Source organism: Ammodytes marinus (assembly GCF_949987685.1).
Source record: "Ammodytes marinus genome assembly, chromosome: 9".
Lineage (NCBI taxonomy): Eukaryota > Metazoa > Chordata > Actinopteri > Uranoscopiformes > Ammodytidae > Ammodytes > Ammodytes marinus.
The window spans coordinates 19,988,708-20,004,576 of NC_137213.1; the positions used below are offsets into that span (position 1 = coordinate 19,988,708).

At 40.7% G+C, this 15,869-nt stretch overlaps 2 protein-coding genes across 3 annotated transcripts; one reads left to right on the top strand and one right to left on the bottom strand.

The window, feature by feature from the left end:
* Positions 1 to 477: 477 nt before the first annotated feature.
* On the top strand, positions 478 to 6,925 carry LOC307255381 (GRAM domain-containing protein 2B-like; the record flags this gene model as incomplete). The annotated part of the gene is made up of 12 exons (XM_080034064.1): positions 478 to 503; positions 574 to 631; positions 1,768 to 1,840; positions 2,134 to 2,237; positions 2,497 to 2,586; positions 3,096 to 3,167; positions 3,284 to 3,325; positions 3,424 to 3,523; positions 3,695 to 3,763; positions 3,856 to 3,955; positions 4,721 to 4,831; positions 5,704 to 6,925. 12 exons carry the CDS (start codon positions 478 to 480, stop codon positions 5,717 to 5,719), a joined length of 861 nt encoding a protein of 286 aa, XP_079890190.1. The 3' UTR covers positions 5,720 to 6,925.
* A 1,287-nt stretch (positions 6,926 to 8,212) lies between these two features.
* abhd17aa (abhydrolase domain containing 17A, depalmitoylase a) lies at positions 8,213 to 15,546 on the bottom strand. Of its 2 annotated transcripts, none has more exons than XM_080034705.1 (6): positions 15,378 to 15,546; positions 14,503 to 14,588; positions 13,503 to 13,951; positions 13,174 to 13,368; positions 11,246 to 11,425; positions 8,213 to 10,334 (listed from the first exon to the last, which is right to left on the bottom strand). In XM_080034705.1, exons 3-6 carry the CDS (start codon positions 13,949 to 13,951, stop codon positions 10,109 to 10,111), a joined length of 1,050 nt encoding a protein of 349 aa, XP_079890831.1. In that variant the 5' UTR covers positions 14,503 to 14,588; positions 15,378 to 15,546; the 3' UTR covers positions 8,213 to 10,108. The 2 variants fall into 2 exon arrangements, with proteins under 2 accessions (XP_079890831.1, XP_079890830.1); XM_080034704.1 differs by having other exon boundaries at positions 13,503 to 13,954.
* Positions 15,547 to 15,869: the final 323 nt, after the last annotated feature.

Genomic DNA, 15,869 nt, shown 5'->3' on the forward strand with positions numbered 1-15,869 from the left:
TCCGTGGAAAATCTGACTGTGCCTAATGAAAACGATGTAAGTGAAGATAATGAATGCTTTTACCATAAGTGCACCAGGCCTTGTTTTCATCAACTCTTGAGATCCAACTGATGTTCCCAGTTCACTTAAAGTAGAAAAAGCCATTTATCATCTCATACCTTTTGTGTGATTTATTTTGCTTTATGTTGTTGTATACCTGTCTACCAAGTGTTATATATTTGGTGTGTAAAAAGCTGGATCATCGGTCTAACAGTTATCGCTCTCCCTTGCTCTCTCTCTCTGGGGATCAGCGGTCTGGAAAGAGATACACACCATGGCGGAACAAGAAGCAGCAGCAGGTTTGTCAATAAGAAAGCCAAACAGAGCCAGAGTATGGACGATGCCCGGCTGGAGATCCAGGCACTAAATCACAGCCTCAACAGCAACACGTCCCTCAGGTATATAAGACTCTGCCTTTCGACACTGCTGCACTGGGAGATGGGACGGGAAAGAGCGGGAGACAAGCTTCAATTTTCAAAGCGTATATCTTGTACTAGTAACTTGCGGTGCATTTTATCTTGTTTTTGACCTCAGGGAGCAGACCATAGCAGAGGAGCGCCATGATCGACCAGATGGGCCTATCACCAATAGTGTAAGTGCACTTTCTTCACACCATCCGTCTCCTTCCTGTTTCCCTGCGAATGGATTTTTTTATCACCTTTTTTTCTCTGCAGCTTAGGAAATAAAAAGCGGCTGCTACTCATATTTTTATGACAGCAATATATAAAATGACAACGTAAAAAACAGTGTGATAATGTGAGCGGGGGTTGAATCTGCAGCTGCCCCTTTGCTTTGTGGAGCATTGCAGAGTGTTTCGGCCAGTTGTTTAGCTTTGCTGCTTTGGTTCAGTATCACTGCTCTCATAACTTACATTGTGTTGTTTACGGCCGAAACAGGCAACTGTTTTCAACAAAGGGTTAACCCTGTATACATTTTTTTTTAAGTCTTTATTGAACATGGTTAAAAAAAAATAATACAAACAAAAAAAATAAAACGATTGAGCAGTAAAAAAGGAAAGAAATAAATTAAAAACAAACAAACGGGATCCTCAGGATCCTAAGCAACAAATACATAACTCAAATAACATAGTTCATGTTCAAAAGGGATAGGAAGAAGTTAAGAAAAACTTTTCTGGTCCTACCCCCTCTTATTTTTTATAATTGTTTACAAAAAAAATAAATGTTCAGTTTGAATCAGTCAGTGTCTATGATGTTTGGCTCGTGGGTTAAACAAATCAAAACTTTTCGACAAAACAATAACAAAATAAAATAATGGAACAGATGAACGAAAACCATCAAATTGAAAACAGCAAAACAGAAATTCACTGCTCCAGGTCATAACAATTCAATGTTTGATTTCTGAAGAGTTTTTTTAGCTTTGATATTGTTGTAAAAAAAAACTTTTACATGAGCAAATAGCAGACACAGTTATGGACTAGCTAATGAAGAGTTAGTGGAGAGTTTAGCAACTGAAGAGCCAGATATATCCTGCCGATAGAGACCAAACACAGAGCTAAAAAAGAGTGAGTTGGGTTTTCCAGCACCACCAAGTGTCCAAAAGTACATTGCAATAACTCCGGTTTATAAACTGTTTCAGACAGACACCATCAACCATCAACAGACACCAAACCTGCTTCTTGTGTAATCGACAAAAATAAATCTCAGTTATTGTTGAAACGTATTATTTATCAATAATGAGTTTAATACTTTGCAATTGTTTTCCATAAAGAGCTTCCTGAAACACAACAAAACCTTCCACAAACTGTTTCAAGAGATTCCTGAGGGTGAGAACCTGACACACGGTGAGTGGACCTGAAGACCAGAAGTATGTTACTCATTTATCCATATTGATTATGGGAGAATACATCACATTGTGTCCTTTTTGCACTTTTTGTCTTATTAATTGCTGACTAATACTTTTGCGTGCCAAGTGGTCTACGGTGAATGAGGGACTGAAACCCTTTTAGTGAACGAGTGTGTGTGTGTGTGTGTGTGTGTGTGTGTGTGTGTGTGTGTGTGTGTGTGTGTGTGTGTGTGTGTGTGTGTGCGTGCATGCGTGTGTGTGCTTGCGTGTGTGTATGTGTCTCCATTGTAGCATTCACCTGCGCCTTGCAGAAGGAGGTGCTGTATCATGGAAAACTCTATGTTTCCGAGGGCCATGTGTGCTTCCACTCATCCGTGCTGCTCAAAGAAACCAAGGTAACACACATTTACTACCAATTAAATGTGTGAAGCCTAATTCACACCTTATTTTAGCTAACACTTGAGCTTAACTGTCCCGAGAGTTGTACAGGGGCATTAAACATTCACAGTAAGCCATCCTATAGGAGTTCAATATCATCTCAAGGTTTCTGGGTTTTCACACAGAGAAGTTATCATAAGACACAAATACGTTACAGGTGAAATTGAGAAAGACCTGTACAAAATATTCTAATGCGATGGTAATCTCTTCTTGAAGGTGCTGATGACTGTGTGCAGTGTGGCGGAGGTCAAGAAACATAACTCGGCTCTATCCATGCTGTCCATTCAAACTTCTGGTGGAGAGAAGGTCCGTCTACACACTTGAAATATATATATATATTGAATATATATTTTGTCATTTTAAGGTTCACTTTTTCACTTTAATACCACTATTTTGCCTCACTTCACTATGCAGTATGTTTCTTGGGGCTGTATTAGTCAAATCCAGGAACAGACTGTATGTGTGCATGACGCATCAGTTGCTTTTCATTTGACTTGTACGATCTTTTGTATTGTATAAGTATTGGTGTTCTGTGTTATTTGTATTTGTACAAATGGCTCTTTTAGAGCATTAAACATTAAATTATGTAGTAAAAGTAGTAGCAGTAGTTTCTTTAACTGGTTATAACAATCATTAATTGTGCCCAGTGGTTGAACTGTTAATTAGCAGTCAATAAAAGGAGAGCTGGAAAAATGAAACAGTGATTTAAATTCCTGCTGTGAATCTGACAGCTTGCCAAGACTTTTAAATAATCTCTCTTGACACGTAATGTGTAATTAACCGTTTCCGCCGTCTCTTTTCTTTTTCTCTTCTAGTACTCCTTTGTGTCTTTGAGGCACCGTCAGATGTGTTTTGAACTCCTCAAGACCATCTGTTCGCATGCACAGGTATAGGTTGCTCTGCCATTCTGCGCGCACGTAAAAACATCCATTCTCAAATCCAACCGAGTTGGTATTCTTTCTTTTTTTTTTAACACTCACATGTCTGTGTTTTTCTGAAACAGTGTAACTGCACCCCTGGAGACAATGAAGCTGATCCTGAAGTGGTAGGTTTTTAAAGATTGACAGGTTGGGGATCTTGCTGTAGTTGTGCATTATAATGTGCCAAGCCTTTAACCTTCAGTGTGCCTGTCCTCCTCCACAGGCCTCCAGTTATTCCAGTTTGGAGGACAATGCAGGGCCTCGTCTGAGCAGACAGAACAGCCTCCATCTTGATAACGGCTCTCCGCAGATGTCCAGTGAAGGTGAGAGAAAAAAAGACGGGAGAGACTGTGCTATGGAGCATTCATCACTGATTCATGTTGTTGAGTTGTTTGGCTCTACCAATAGAATAATGTTTTGTCTTTTTTTCAACAATGACTTAAACAACTACTACTGACTAAAATGACACTTGCTTATGCAACAACATATATCAGTGCCTTTCCCAGATCCACCAAGATCCAATTCCAGCCTTCACAGCAGCTTAACAGGGGAAGATCGCAGAGGTAAGGGCATACACTGTTATATCTGCTCAAGTTACCCATAACGCATTGAGAGAAAGTGTCTTTAAAGCATTACGGATTTTTCTCTCAACCAGCTGTATCGTGGATTGGGAGGATAATTGAGAGGGTCCAGCCACTCTTCTTCATCAGTGGAATGATGAACCTCAGCGTTCTCTTTTACATCTACATGACGCTGTGAGTATTAGCCCATTCCTCCGATAACTACATACATGTAGCCTACTCAAGCACTGTGATAAAGTGATATGTTTGGTACTTGAGCACTGTCATGTGATGCTACTTTATACTTCTACTTCGCTACAATTCAGAGGGAAATACAGAATTATTTTTTCTTTTAACTCCGTTTATATACAAAAAGTGTTCATTTTACAGAATACAATGCATTGTTAGAGAGAAAACCACCCAAAAGTGTATAAATACTAGCTTCACAAATTTCTGCTTAGTGCATCAGTGATAATAAATAATGCATTCATTTATATATCTGTATTGTTGGCACACCAGTGAAAATTTGAACAATATTGCTGTGCAAGACGTGTTAATGGAAAACTTTTGAAGAAAGTTGAACCCGAATGTTTAAAATCCCCTCAAGGGACTTTCTTTATTTTAGCCGTGCTTCAATGAGCACATACAAAAAAGCCAAAAAATGTCCTGCTTTGTTTAGAATTCTTCCTCTTGAAGGGCACACCTGAAGCGATAGGCGCATTGTGGTATGTTGACATTCTAGATTACCTCGAAGGTCTGATGATGTGAGGCAGATACAACTTCCTGATATCTACAGTATATCTTGTTGTCTTGGCTGTACAGTTTGTACCCATCCTAGACCGTCTGCCCAGCTTTTTGAATCCATTCTGCACAATGCACTTTCCCCTTTGTGACGGAAAGCTGGTGAGTGAAAAGTGCACCTTAAGCATTCAGGTCATTATTGTGCGCTCATGTTGGCAGGATGGTGTTGATACTGGTGGCGTCCGGCTACATCGGGCTGAGGATGGTAGCACTGGAGGAGCAGCTGAAGACTTTGGGAATCTTGACAGAGATGGCAGTACACCGCAGAGAGTGAGTACAGAGTACACAAAAACATTATGCCGTCAAGAGGAAAGTTACATACAATAAGTCACCTGGGGACTGATGGGAAGCAAAAGTGAAATGGCTCAAACCGGTTTTAACGACTTTTCTAAAAACCATTTCTCCCTGAGATGTGCGACTCTGGTTCTGCAGGTTCACGGCAACGGCGTGCACTAAAGATAGCTGATGACGTTCTTCTACCACTGTCACGCCCATGCCTTTAAAGTTGGACAGAAATAGACACAAATTAGATAATTACAACAGTGTGGCAGAGCAACTCCAAACTTCTTGGTTGTGTGAATGTGAAGGTTGTAAAGATATTTACATCGACGACAATGAATTCATTGTGTTGCATATTAAATGTGCCCCATTTCAAGGACATCTAGTGAAGGCTTTTACTTCTATTCCACCACATTTTAGAGAGAAATATATTTTTTTTTATTCATTTCACTTATTTTTTGCTTTAGTTTTTGCTCTGATTTAACATACGAGTCACGTGATTGTATATAATGCATCGTTAAAGCTGCAGTTAAAAACAACACATCTACATTTTGGTGCTACTTTGACTTAATTAAATGATGAGTAGTCTACAACGGTAACACTTTACAATAAGGTACACAAAAAAAGAGTAGTTACCCTTTTAAAAAGGGTAGTTTACCTTTTAAAAAGGTTAGTTTACTATCCTTTTTAAAAGGTAAACTAACCTTTTTAAAAGGTAAACTATCCTTTTTTGAAAGGTAAACTAACCTTTTTAAAAGGTAGGCTAAACTACCCTTTTTAAAAGGGTAACTACTCTTTTTTGTGTACCTTCTACAACTCTCCTTCTCTCTCCTCTCCTCATGCGGCTTTCTCTTCTTTTGCAGGTACCAAGAAACGTAGCTAGCGGCATGAGGCGAGTAAATCTCTTCTAGGAATCCTTCTGCTGCAATGTATCAAGCTATGGCTATCCTGCTGTAGGCTACATTGATCCCTGTCTAGACAAGACAGCCAAAAGCATCTTTGCAGGATGACTCAGTCCATCTGAGATGAAGTGCATCCGTCAGTGAATTGTTTTATCAAAGGAAATGAACAATAATGTGCACAAACAAGTTGGCAAAGTAGGAATGAAACCCCTGTGTTGTTTTGCAGGGGATGCAGGTCAGCAATAAGGGGCGTTTGGGATGTCTGAACCAGGCCCCATGGATGACTGACTGTTGGTAGTGAAGCACAAGAGACAGTATTTCTGTTAGGAGTGCGCTCATTTTCTGCAGACACATTAGAAATTGACGCGAGGACCTCCCGTACTGAGCCATATGGAGGCAGCTTGCTGAATCCATGTTTTATTTTTCTGGCCGATGAACAGCTGAGCTCAGCTAGCAGAGGTTGCTGGAGAACACAACCTGTAGCAGCGAGGAACACGCCGAAGCCCTTTATTTGGTTCTTGATTTAAAATGATTTGTATGTTATGAAATGAGGGGTTCAAATTGTGTTCTGCGGTTAACTGTTGGAGTCTATTGATGCCTTATTTCATGAGGAATACTGTCAATGACAATTATCCACCAGCAGAGGGCAGTCATTCCCAACTGTTCACTTGAACTTTTCAGGAAATGAAATGGCTTGAAAATGTTGAGACACTTTATCTCAAATCAATCTTGTAAATTAATGTTGGAGAATTTGTGATATAAAGTTTGGCAAAATTATTTTCACTATTCATCCATTTTTTTGACTTAAAATTATGTGAGTTTGGTGTTCATTACTGAAAGGTAAATTGTATAGGTTGTGTCCAAAAAACTGCTGCTATACAAAAGTGATTGTATGTCTTCTCCAATGCTTGGCCTTTTAAAAAAACAGGGCATGTTTGAATCTGACATTGCTCAAACTTGATTAAACTATTTAAGAAACTATTTTCCAAACTGTTTCCAGGCCTGGAAAATCCAATTATCCAGGATTTTCATAATGGCGTGAATCTTGTATACAGTATTACCTTCATGTAGGCCTATGCCAGCCGATCTGACAATAGAATTTGTATGATTTAAAATATTATCAAAAACCTGATCTATAAGTCGTATGAACATATAAATATATTAAATATCATTGACTACCAAATCTTGCACACATTCTCAATAAATGATGCACTGTATAGAAAAAAAAGTCAGTTTCATATTTTTGTACATAAGTGATCTTTTTTTTATTTTGTTGTCAATAAAAAGGTCAAGATTCAGTCCCATGAATTAATATTATTACATTATATTCTCAGTTCAAAAAAGCAACATAAAATTACAAATCATAATACAAAGAATAGAATAGGTAAGTACAGTAACCATATAAACAGCCCACTAATATTGTCTAGCCCCCCCCCCCCACCACCAAGCACTGCCCCGCTCGAACTCTAGCACAAAACTCATAACAATACATCAGTATCAGCAATTTAAAAAAAAAATTATTCAACATCCTGTTTTTCTTCTTCTTTTAAAGCGCTTCAATGTTCCAATGCCATGAGTTCAGCTTCACCCTCACATAGAATACATAATAGAGATAACGTCCCACCCCGTCACTTGCTCTGCAAAACACAATAGACATGCATACAGTTTTCACTGTTCAACAAACCCCTCCCCCCCCCCCCATCAAGAAACAATCAGGGCCAGAGGATACAATAGAAGTCAACCATAGTGGTGCATCAATAACACAGCGAATTTCCTCCCCGTTTCTTGAACCCCGTAAATTAAAAGGTGGATCCAGTGGTTTCCCTGATAACACACCTCCGGAAAAAAAACTGAGACCTACTTCTAATTTGGGAGAGATGTGATCACTCTCTCATTCTTCTAGCGGCTCAGATCCACGGTTCGAGATGGTAACAGATTTCCATTAGTTTAACGTCAGAGACACAAAGCACATGATGAGAATTGAAAGATGTTCCCTGTTCGAAATGATGACCGAGAGAGAGAGTGGTGTTCACTAAACTTTCCACTGCTTCCGAAGACCCACTTGCACTCCAAAAATGGAGTAATCAGATCAGTGCTAGTTCAGTACATGTTCCCTTTAATAATAAAAAAAACTGAGCTACTGTCACTGAAACTGACGGATCTCATGTGCAGTAGACACCTTGTGTATAGATATATAGGTAATGTGGAGCTAGCCTGCAGCAGCAAGACCAGTTCTGGAATTGTTGAAGGTCTACACACAGGGCCCATATCTAGTTATTCAAATATGTTAGTATCCTTGATGCTGGCCTGTAGAAGACAAGTCATAAAATAATGAAGACACACAAAATTACATTTTATACCCTTATTACACTTTGGATGCTTTGTACAATAGTGCTGAACTTAAGACCTGCTTTTGTCATGCTTGTTCTGATATATATAAATATACTGTATACTACAGTACATGTATTAATTGTGTGTGTGTGTGTGTGTGTGTGTGTGTGTGTGTGTGTGTGTGTGTGTGTGTGTGTGTGTGTGTGTGTGTGTGTGTGTGTGTGTGTGTGTGTGTGTGTGTTGATGTGCTGTGCAAAGGTGTGTGTGGTGTAACCTGCACCACACCAACAGTGAGAGGCTCTGATATGGCACGTGTCAGACATGAAGCGTGCTGCCACCCATAAGAGAGCTCCTGTACATTTAGGGCCACAGAGATTAGACAGAGTTAGTACACATGATGTCAGGTCCTGGCACCCTATTTGAATTACATGTTTAGTCATAACGTTGACATGCATGGTACTGAAACCAACCGTCGGTGGCCCTACACTACGACAAACGCCTTCAGATTAATTACATCGAGACAAAAACAATGTACTAAACTACTTCCTGTCTGGGAGCTGTCACTTCCTAGAGTCTCTGTATAGTATATATCTTCTCATCTAACTCTGAGCAAGAAAGACAGAAAGCATATCTGACAAAATGTTGACTATTCCTTTAAATCTGACTTCTACCTGATGTAACCACATCAGTGCACTTTGCCCAACCAGAGATGAAAGATCTCACATCAGTTCATACCGAAGGGCTACAGCCTTCTGTTAAGAGCCAACATATCTAGTGTGACATGTAAACCTGCACCTCTATTGCTGTCCTAGTAATGCCAAGGGAATGTCCACACACAAAGAGATATTGTCAGAGTGGCTCTCAAAGACATGTTTCCATTTCAACCACACCGTCATTCCTGATCATAAATATGAAGGACTGGGAAATACAGGGAAATCAAAACAATTCCCTTAAAGTTGCTGTTGCAATTCTGTGGACAGTTGAGAATAAAGCTACAGCACAGCCAGGAAACGAAGTGGAAGCTGGCCATTTTGTGATCAAAAATGAGGACGAGAATGAGACAGCTTTACGAGCTATGACAGCATTCCAGACTAGTCCTTGTTTCTCCACCGTAACTGACACCAAAGGAAAAGGAGATGGACCCCCAAAACCACACCAATAAAGCAGGTTAGTGTTAGCTGGACAACAATTTAGGAAATGCCCAGGCAGTCAGAGGGATGTCCATTAACAGGTAAACAGGGAGTGAAGGAGGTGGTGGTGGGGTGTGGGGGGGGGGGGCACATGCTTGACCAGTATTTGTCCACCGGCGAGAGAACTGGTCAAGCTGTGGAGGTATTCTTCATACACACACACACGTCAAAAAAAAAGAACATTGATAAGTCTCCATAAACCTCCTCCTCCACTTGCAGCTGTCCAAGTTATCAGGATGTCCTTCATTTCTTCCAGCACTGCCTCTCTCACACACATACAAACAAGCTCACGCATTATTCAGGTGTGACAGGTCCATGAAGATATGAATACACACTCAACTCTTACACCCATCACTCATACATTGACTAACACACCATAAAATGTACATCTGTGTGCTATGGACAAAGTACATCACTGTTGCTTCTCAATTCATGTGACACATTTTAAAGTTGCAAATTCGTAACTTGACCCATGTTAAAAAAAATAAAACGTAAAACGTAAAACATACTTGGGAAGTTGTAGCGTACTGGGCTCTTATTCTTAGTGTTTCAGTTCACTCTCAGCTGCACAGATAGATACAGCTAATGATATATTAAAAACCGTTCTCACCTATAGAACAGGAAATTATTCTAACTTGCAGTATGTTCTGTTTGGAAAGTGACCTAAAGGTTTTGCTGCTTCAAAGACACACAGATGTGACACGGAAAAGAAAGAAAAAAAAGAAAAATCACAATTTCTTTTTTCTATTTTAGTTCAATTGCTCACCACGCATTATGCTCTCACACGCACACAAAACACAAGTCTCATTCATACAAACAAACACTGAGAGGCTGTTGTTTTTTTCTCAGGCATGCGCTGCGGCTAGGTCCTGGTTGATGAAGCGCCGTAGCCTCTCCAGGTACTGACTGTAAAGCTCAATGTCGTTGTGCCCGGCTCCCTCCACCCAGAGGGGCTCCACCGCCTTGGGACAGCGCTCGAACAGGGCCAGGCCATGAGAGAAGTCGATCACCTCGTCCTCTGTACCGTGGATGATGAGAACAGGAGACGGGATCTTTGACACTTTCTCAATGCTGGAAGAAGAAAAAAATAATAAATAAAAATGCAATTTTAGCAGTTTCAAACAGGGTCATTTTCATACAGAGTGTTATTTTGGAGGTTTTGCAGTTTCCTCTTGAACAGCAAATGCAATCAGCTGTGCTTGATTACATGAATTGTCAATGGAATCTAATAGAGAAATGGTTTCACTGATGTTCAACTAAATGCTCATTATGCTACTCACAATTTGTTGACCAAAATAAGACTTAATACACGACTACATCACATAACAATACTATGTTTTTCAGAAATTCAATTCAGAAAGCATTTAAAATAACCAAATTGGAAGCTGTGTTCTTGGCTTTTCCAGCACATGTAATACCTGACAAATCAAGGTAACAGATTAGCAGCAAAAAATATGCAACCTAGGAAGAGTAGTTGTTGCCAAGGTAACAACGAGTGAAAAAATAAAAACAATCACATCTAACTGCCATAATGCAGTTTTACATTTTATAAAACACATTAGTCACACTGGTTTAATATTACTAGAGACATTAAGGGGTAAATAAATTGATATAAATATAATTTAAAAAACATCTGACAGTAGAATTGACTTACAATAAAAGCTTTCGACAGCCTTAGGAACAGAGCTAGATGAGTCACACAGTGGTTCAATGTTACACTGTAATGCTCATAGAACTATAGAATTTTAATGGAAGCAATTTATTTGAAAAAAAAAAGGTATTTTCGCTAATACCACAGTGGTGTTGTTTTGAATTGTGGTCATTTTCTAAACTTTCTTTTTCCACGATTGTGTCACCATTTGAGATTCATGTAAATAACTAAATTCAAGTAATTGGTATGATTATTTGGTATCATAAATATGTTGAGTGAACTGTTTCTTTATCAAACTAACAGAAAATACATTATCTTTCGAGAAACTTACTTGGGGAAGGCATCAAAGCAGTATGTTTTCTTAGTGTCTGGAAATGCCACTCTCATGCCAGAGGTTAGAGGAGAATGGAGGACCACCGCAGCACACTCAAACCGTGAAGCCAAGTCCACTGTGGGCACCGTGCCAATACTTTGTCCGTACAGGATGATATTCTCAGGGCTGATGCCATACCTAAGACAACACACACATAATTTAGTGTAAGATCATAATAATAAGAGTAGCTTTTTATTCTTGTAAGTGTGAGAAGTGCATAAGAACGACGTGCAGTGTATACATTTCCATTATGCAAAATACCATATTTCAATACCCCTTTCAATCCAACACACGGGAACAACTTCCCCTGTGTTTTATTTTAATAATAGACAAAGTTTGAAAGAGAACCTCATGATTGTTCAATGGCCTATGAATGCAAAACCAAAAAACACCCCAAATTACACCAATAGAGCATATTAGCCCATGTGTTTAGATACTTTCTTAGGCACAATTACATTTTTGAAAACATACATTTTAGTTTGAATTTTTTAGTGGCCTGTATGTTCCTTGTTGGTGCCATCTGGGTATGTAAGTGTCTGCAAACATAAGGCTCATTAACCATGCTGGCAGCAGATAAACAAGAGGGCTATTTTCAGAATTTTAGATGGTCGCTTGATGCAGTGTTCAGTATACAGCTATCATGGGCCTGTTTGAAATAGAGCCATTGTTTAGAATTTAGCTTTGACTGGCCATTGGTCAGAGGGCCCACTCACACTAGTGCCACGGCCCCGTGCCAAAGCTCATTAGCATACTAAAGTCTAGAACGTTTGGCTAGTGTGACCACGCCAACTGTATTCCAGCACGGAACAGCCCCTTGGCCACGGCACACCTGGGAGAGGTGTGCCGTGGCCAAAGTACAGATGCTAATGAGATGACACGCGCACAAGCAAGCGCACAGGCGGCGTTCCTGACGTGAATTTATTAAGGATGCATTGTCCGTTAACGTCCGCTGCCTTACTAGTCGGCACCAGAATTGCCCACCACTTGGACTTGTAGCTATAATGTGTGAGAATTAACGTGTGTGTAGGCCTAGGTGTGGGCTAATAAAAGAGGGAGAGAGCTAATTAGGTCGGCTCAGAAAGCAAAGCAAAAATGTTTTCGTGTTTACTCACGTTCGTCAGATGATTTTTTTTCTTTTTCCTCCCGTCGGCTGTCATAACTGCATTTACGCATGGCGGTGGAGACGCACCCAAAACAACACACCGCGGCCCGGTGATAAGGAAACAGTAGCCTACGCTAAGGTTTAACAAGAAACTTTATAAAGACACTTAAAAAAACGATCTCTGCCCATACAAAAAGTTCTGACTTGGATTTGATGGAGCGATCGATGTGTACAAAACCATCCGGATACATAGCCTATGGTCTGATGACGGGCCGTTATATTAATAATAAACAGCGTGCTGCACAAATATGAGACTGTCCACCGCGACCTATTACGTCAAGGCTACATTAAAAAAAACAATAGCTTAAAGATTCTCGTTGCTCTAATGTGGAAGTGGAATATTTGATGCAAATTTGGCCGGATGAAAATATTCACAAACAGTCGTATAGCCTACAAGTAGACTACGCTCCAAATCCTAAACGCGCACGGTGCAAGTATGCCCAGGCCACGAGCAGTGTGAGCACGGGCCTGCGGGGGGAGTGGGGAGGGGGGGGAATCGTGCTGAATCGTGCTGAGCACGGAACAGGCAAACGGCACTAGTGTGAGTGCGCCCAGAGAGAGGGTCCTGTGGTCAGTAGGGAAAATGGTGGCCAAACCAAATATAGCTTTGACAAAAATGTAATGGTTAGCGATTCTCACTGATTTATACAAAAACACTAACTGGCATTTGGTGCTTGCTTATTGTTCATTTTCTGTGTGAATGGCACAGTTTCTGTCTGCTTACCGGGAGCGCAGAGCGTGCCAAGCAGCGTCAATGTCAGCATAAAGGTTCTTCTCAGAAGGCTTGCCAGTGCTAACACCGTAGCCTGAGTAGTCATAGGAAAAGATGTTGCAGTTGATGCGTGTGCCTAAGCCGATGTAGAAGCTGCTCATCTGGCCCAGGTCTACTGCGTTGCCGTGGGAAAACAACACCGTAAACCTGACAAAGAAAAGGGAAAAGGAGAAGGAAGTAGGAGGTTAAGCAGCAGGCTTAGCAATGATGCTGGTAAACTGGAAAAACATGGGATATAATAAAGAGCAACAGAAAAACAAACCAGGTGGTGTGTGTCTCACCTGGCATTGGGGGCACAGCGAATGTACATGCATCCAACCTTGTTCCCTCGACTAGATCGTGTCAGGAACACGTCGGTAACGTCCAGCTCTCTCTGTGAATACTGGAACTCGGCTCTCTCGGTGAGATGAAGCTTCCACCGGCCCTCGCTGCCACTGGGACTGCTGATGCCACCTCCTCCCCCTCCCCCTCCTCCTGCACTACCTCCACCTCCCCTGTCACCTCCACTACCGGTGCCCAGCCGAGAGCGCAGTCCTGGGGCTCCCAGAGAAGGCACAGCCGCCCCGGAGTTGGATGCAGGTGCAGTTGCGGCTCCGGTAACTGGTTCTGGGTCAGGGATGAGGGAGTACGTGGGCTCTGGAGGGAGGAAAGCCAGTTTGGCTGCAATGCGGCTGGGGCAAGGGGGGCAGCAGAACAGGCAGCATAGTTCTCGTATGGACAAACCGTTCATCTTCTGGTGGAAAAAATAACCATGAACGACGAAGTAATGAGGTGGTAGTAAAGCAAAATATGAGCAGCATGTAATAAACAAAGCCTTTTCGACTCTTGATTCACAGCTGGGTTTCCCTCACTGATTTATAGTGCTGGGGTCTAAGTGAATATCTCCTCACAAACCACTACCTTTTCATACTGTGTGTGGAAAAACAATCAAACAGTACAGACAGGTAGCATCATGAGGAGTTATTCACTGATTTTGACGTGAGGTGATTGACAACAAGTGTTATCCAGAATCGCTGACTATACCTTTAAGCTTTGGGTGTGGCAAAGGCCACTTATTTATTTAATAAAACAAATTGTGAAGGTATGTTCTAGTACATGCAATGATTACAAATTGTGATGCATCAGTATATGAATATCTATTACATCCTGCAAGATTACAAGTTTTTTAATCGGAAGAGGATGCAGAAAAATCAGGACAGACAAAGAAGTAATGGTAAACTGTGTTAACAACCTCCACTAAGCAGTTTCCTGGGGAAACCCTGCACCCTGTTATGAACGTACCTAGATTATAAAATCCCTGGGTCTTGAAATGAACTGGCACACAGCGGTACCAGGGTTTTCTGGTCTAGTCACTGAGCCAGCTGGATCTTGATAAAAAGAAAATGACACGTTAAAAGGCTCAACATCATGTGGCCACATACTGTAATTGACAGGGTTTAGACACAAAGGCCAAATGACCACTTAGCTGGTGTGGTATTTTAGGAGACTTTTCTAGAGCTTTTTAGTGACTATATAAAATGTCAGGTCACATGATACACATTAAGAAGGCAAAGCTAGCGAATATTCTTGATTTATAAAATATGGGTGTTGGACATAAATAAAAATGCACAGACACTGAGCAAGACATAAATAGTAACCTTACATTACAGATGTAATGAAGATAAGAGCCAAACCGGACTCACTATAAGGGTTAAAACGACAGATGTTATTGTCATCATTTTACATCTGCTGTCCCTAACTAGCGTTTATCTAAGCACAAAGTTGCATGCAATCATTCATGTACTGAGGCTGCTAAATTCTCACAGCGGACTACAGTGATAAAGATGCCCTGATTCGTTCATGGACATTGGTGAATAATTACAACACCACCCTCAACACAGACCGACTGAAATGCTAATGGCAGCTACATGGTTAACAACGATATTAACCTCTAACGTTAGCCAAGGATGTGGGCACATAACGGGAACAGCATATAGGCAAAGTATTATATGCAAATGGTTAATGCAAAAAGCGGCACGTTAGTGCTGCTTATTAGTCACCACCCGCTGACCGGGTTAATGCGTGCTAACGGTCAGAAAAATATTATCACTTCTTGTTAGCAGGGCGACCAGCTAGCGGCTGCGGCTAGCTCGCTAGCCTCAAAGCTAGCTACTTACCGCTTCACAGTAGGCTGACAGGCAGGTCGGGGTGCTCAACATGTACACAGAAGCAGCTAAAGACTTCGAAATTACTCCTCGTGTCTTGACATGGATGGCTTTTACTCAAGTGTAGTGACAGTTGTCGGTGGCTAGCTAGCTGAAATTCATGGCAACCAGATTTTTTTCTACTACTGTCCGACTAAACCCGGAAATGACGTAAGCGCCTAGTGCTTTTTAAAAATGTCAATATACAGTAGTTTACACAGAATGTATCATCAACACTATTATAAAATATTCTAGGCCTATCGTATGCGATAACATATTAACAGGGATGTGTATAAATTACTTGAATTATACTGCATGTGAAATAAAGCATTTCATTTCATTAAGCCCCTTTCACACTGTTTAAAACATTGTTCAAAAAGATATCTAGAATCAGTGGTGGGACAAGTATTCAAATAAAATACGTTGATGATTTTACAGTTTAAAAAAAATGCAATTATATTAAAG

Excerpts from the sequence above, each read along its gene's own strand:
- abhd17aa (XM_080034705.1), bottom strand. The coding sequence starts at position 13,951 with ATGAACGGTTTGTCCATACGAGAACTATGCTGCCTGTTCTGCTGCCCC. Across the intron at positions 11,426-13,173 it reads TGGCACGCTCTGCGCTCCCG|GTATGGCATCAGCCCTGAGA; the intron begins GTAAGCAGACAG and ends GTGTTGTCTTAG. Across the intron at positions 10,335-11,245 it reads TGCTTTGATGCCTTCCCCAA|CATTGAGAAAGTGTCAAAGA; the intron begins GTAAGTTTCTCG and ends TTCTTCTTCCAG.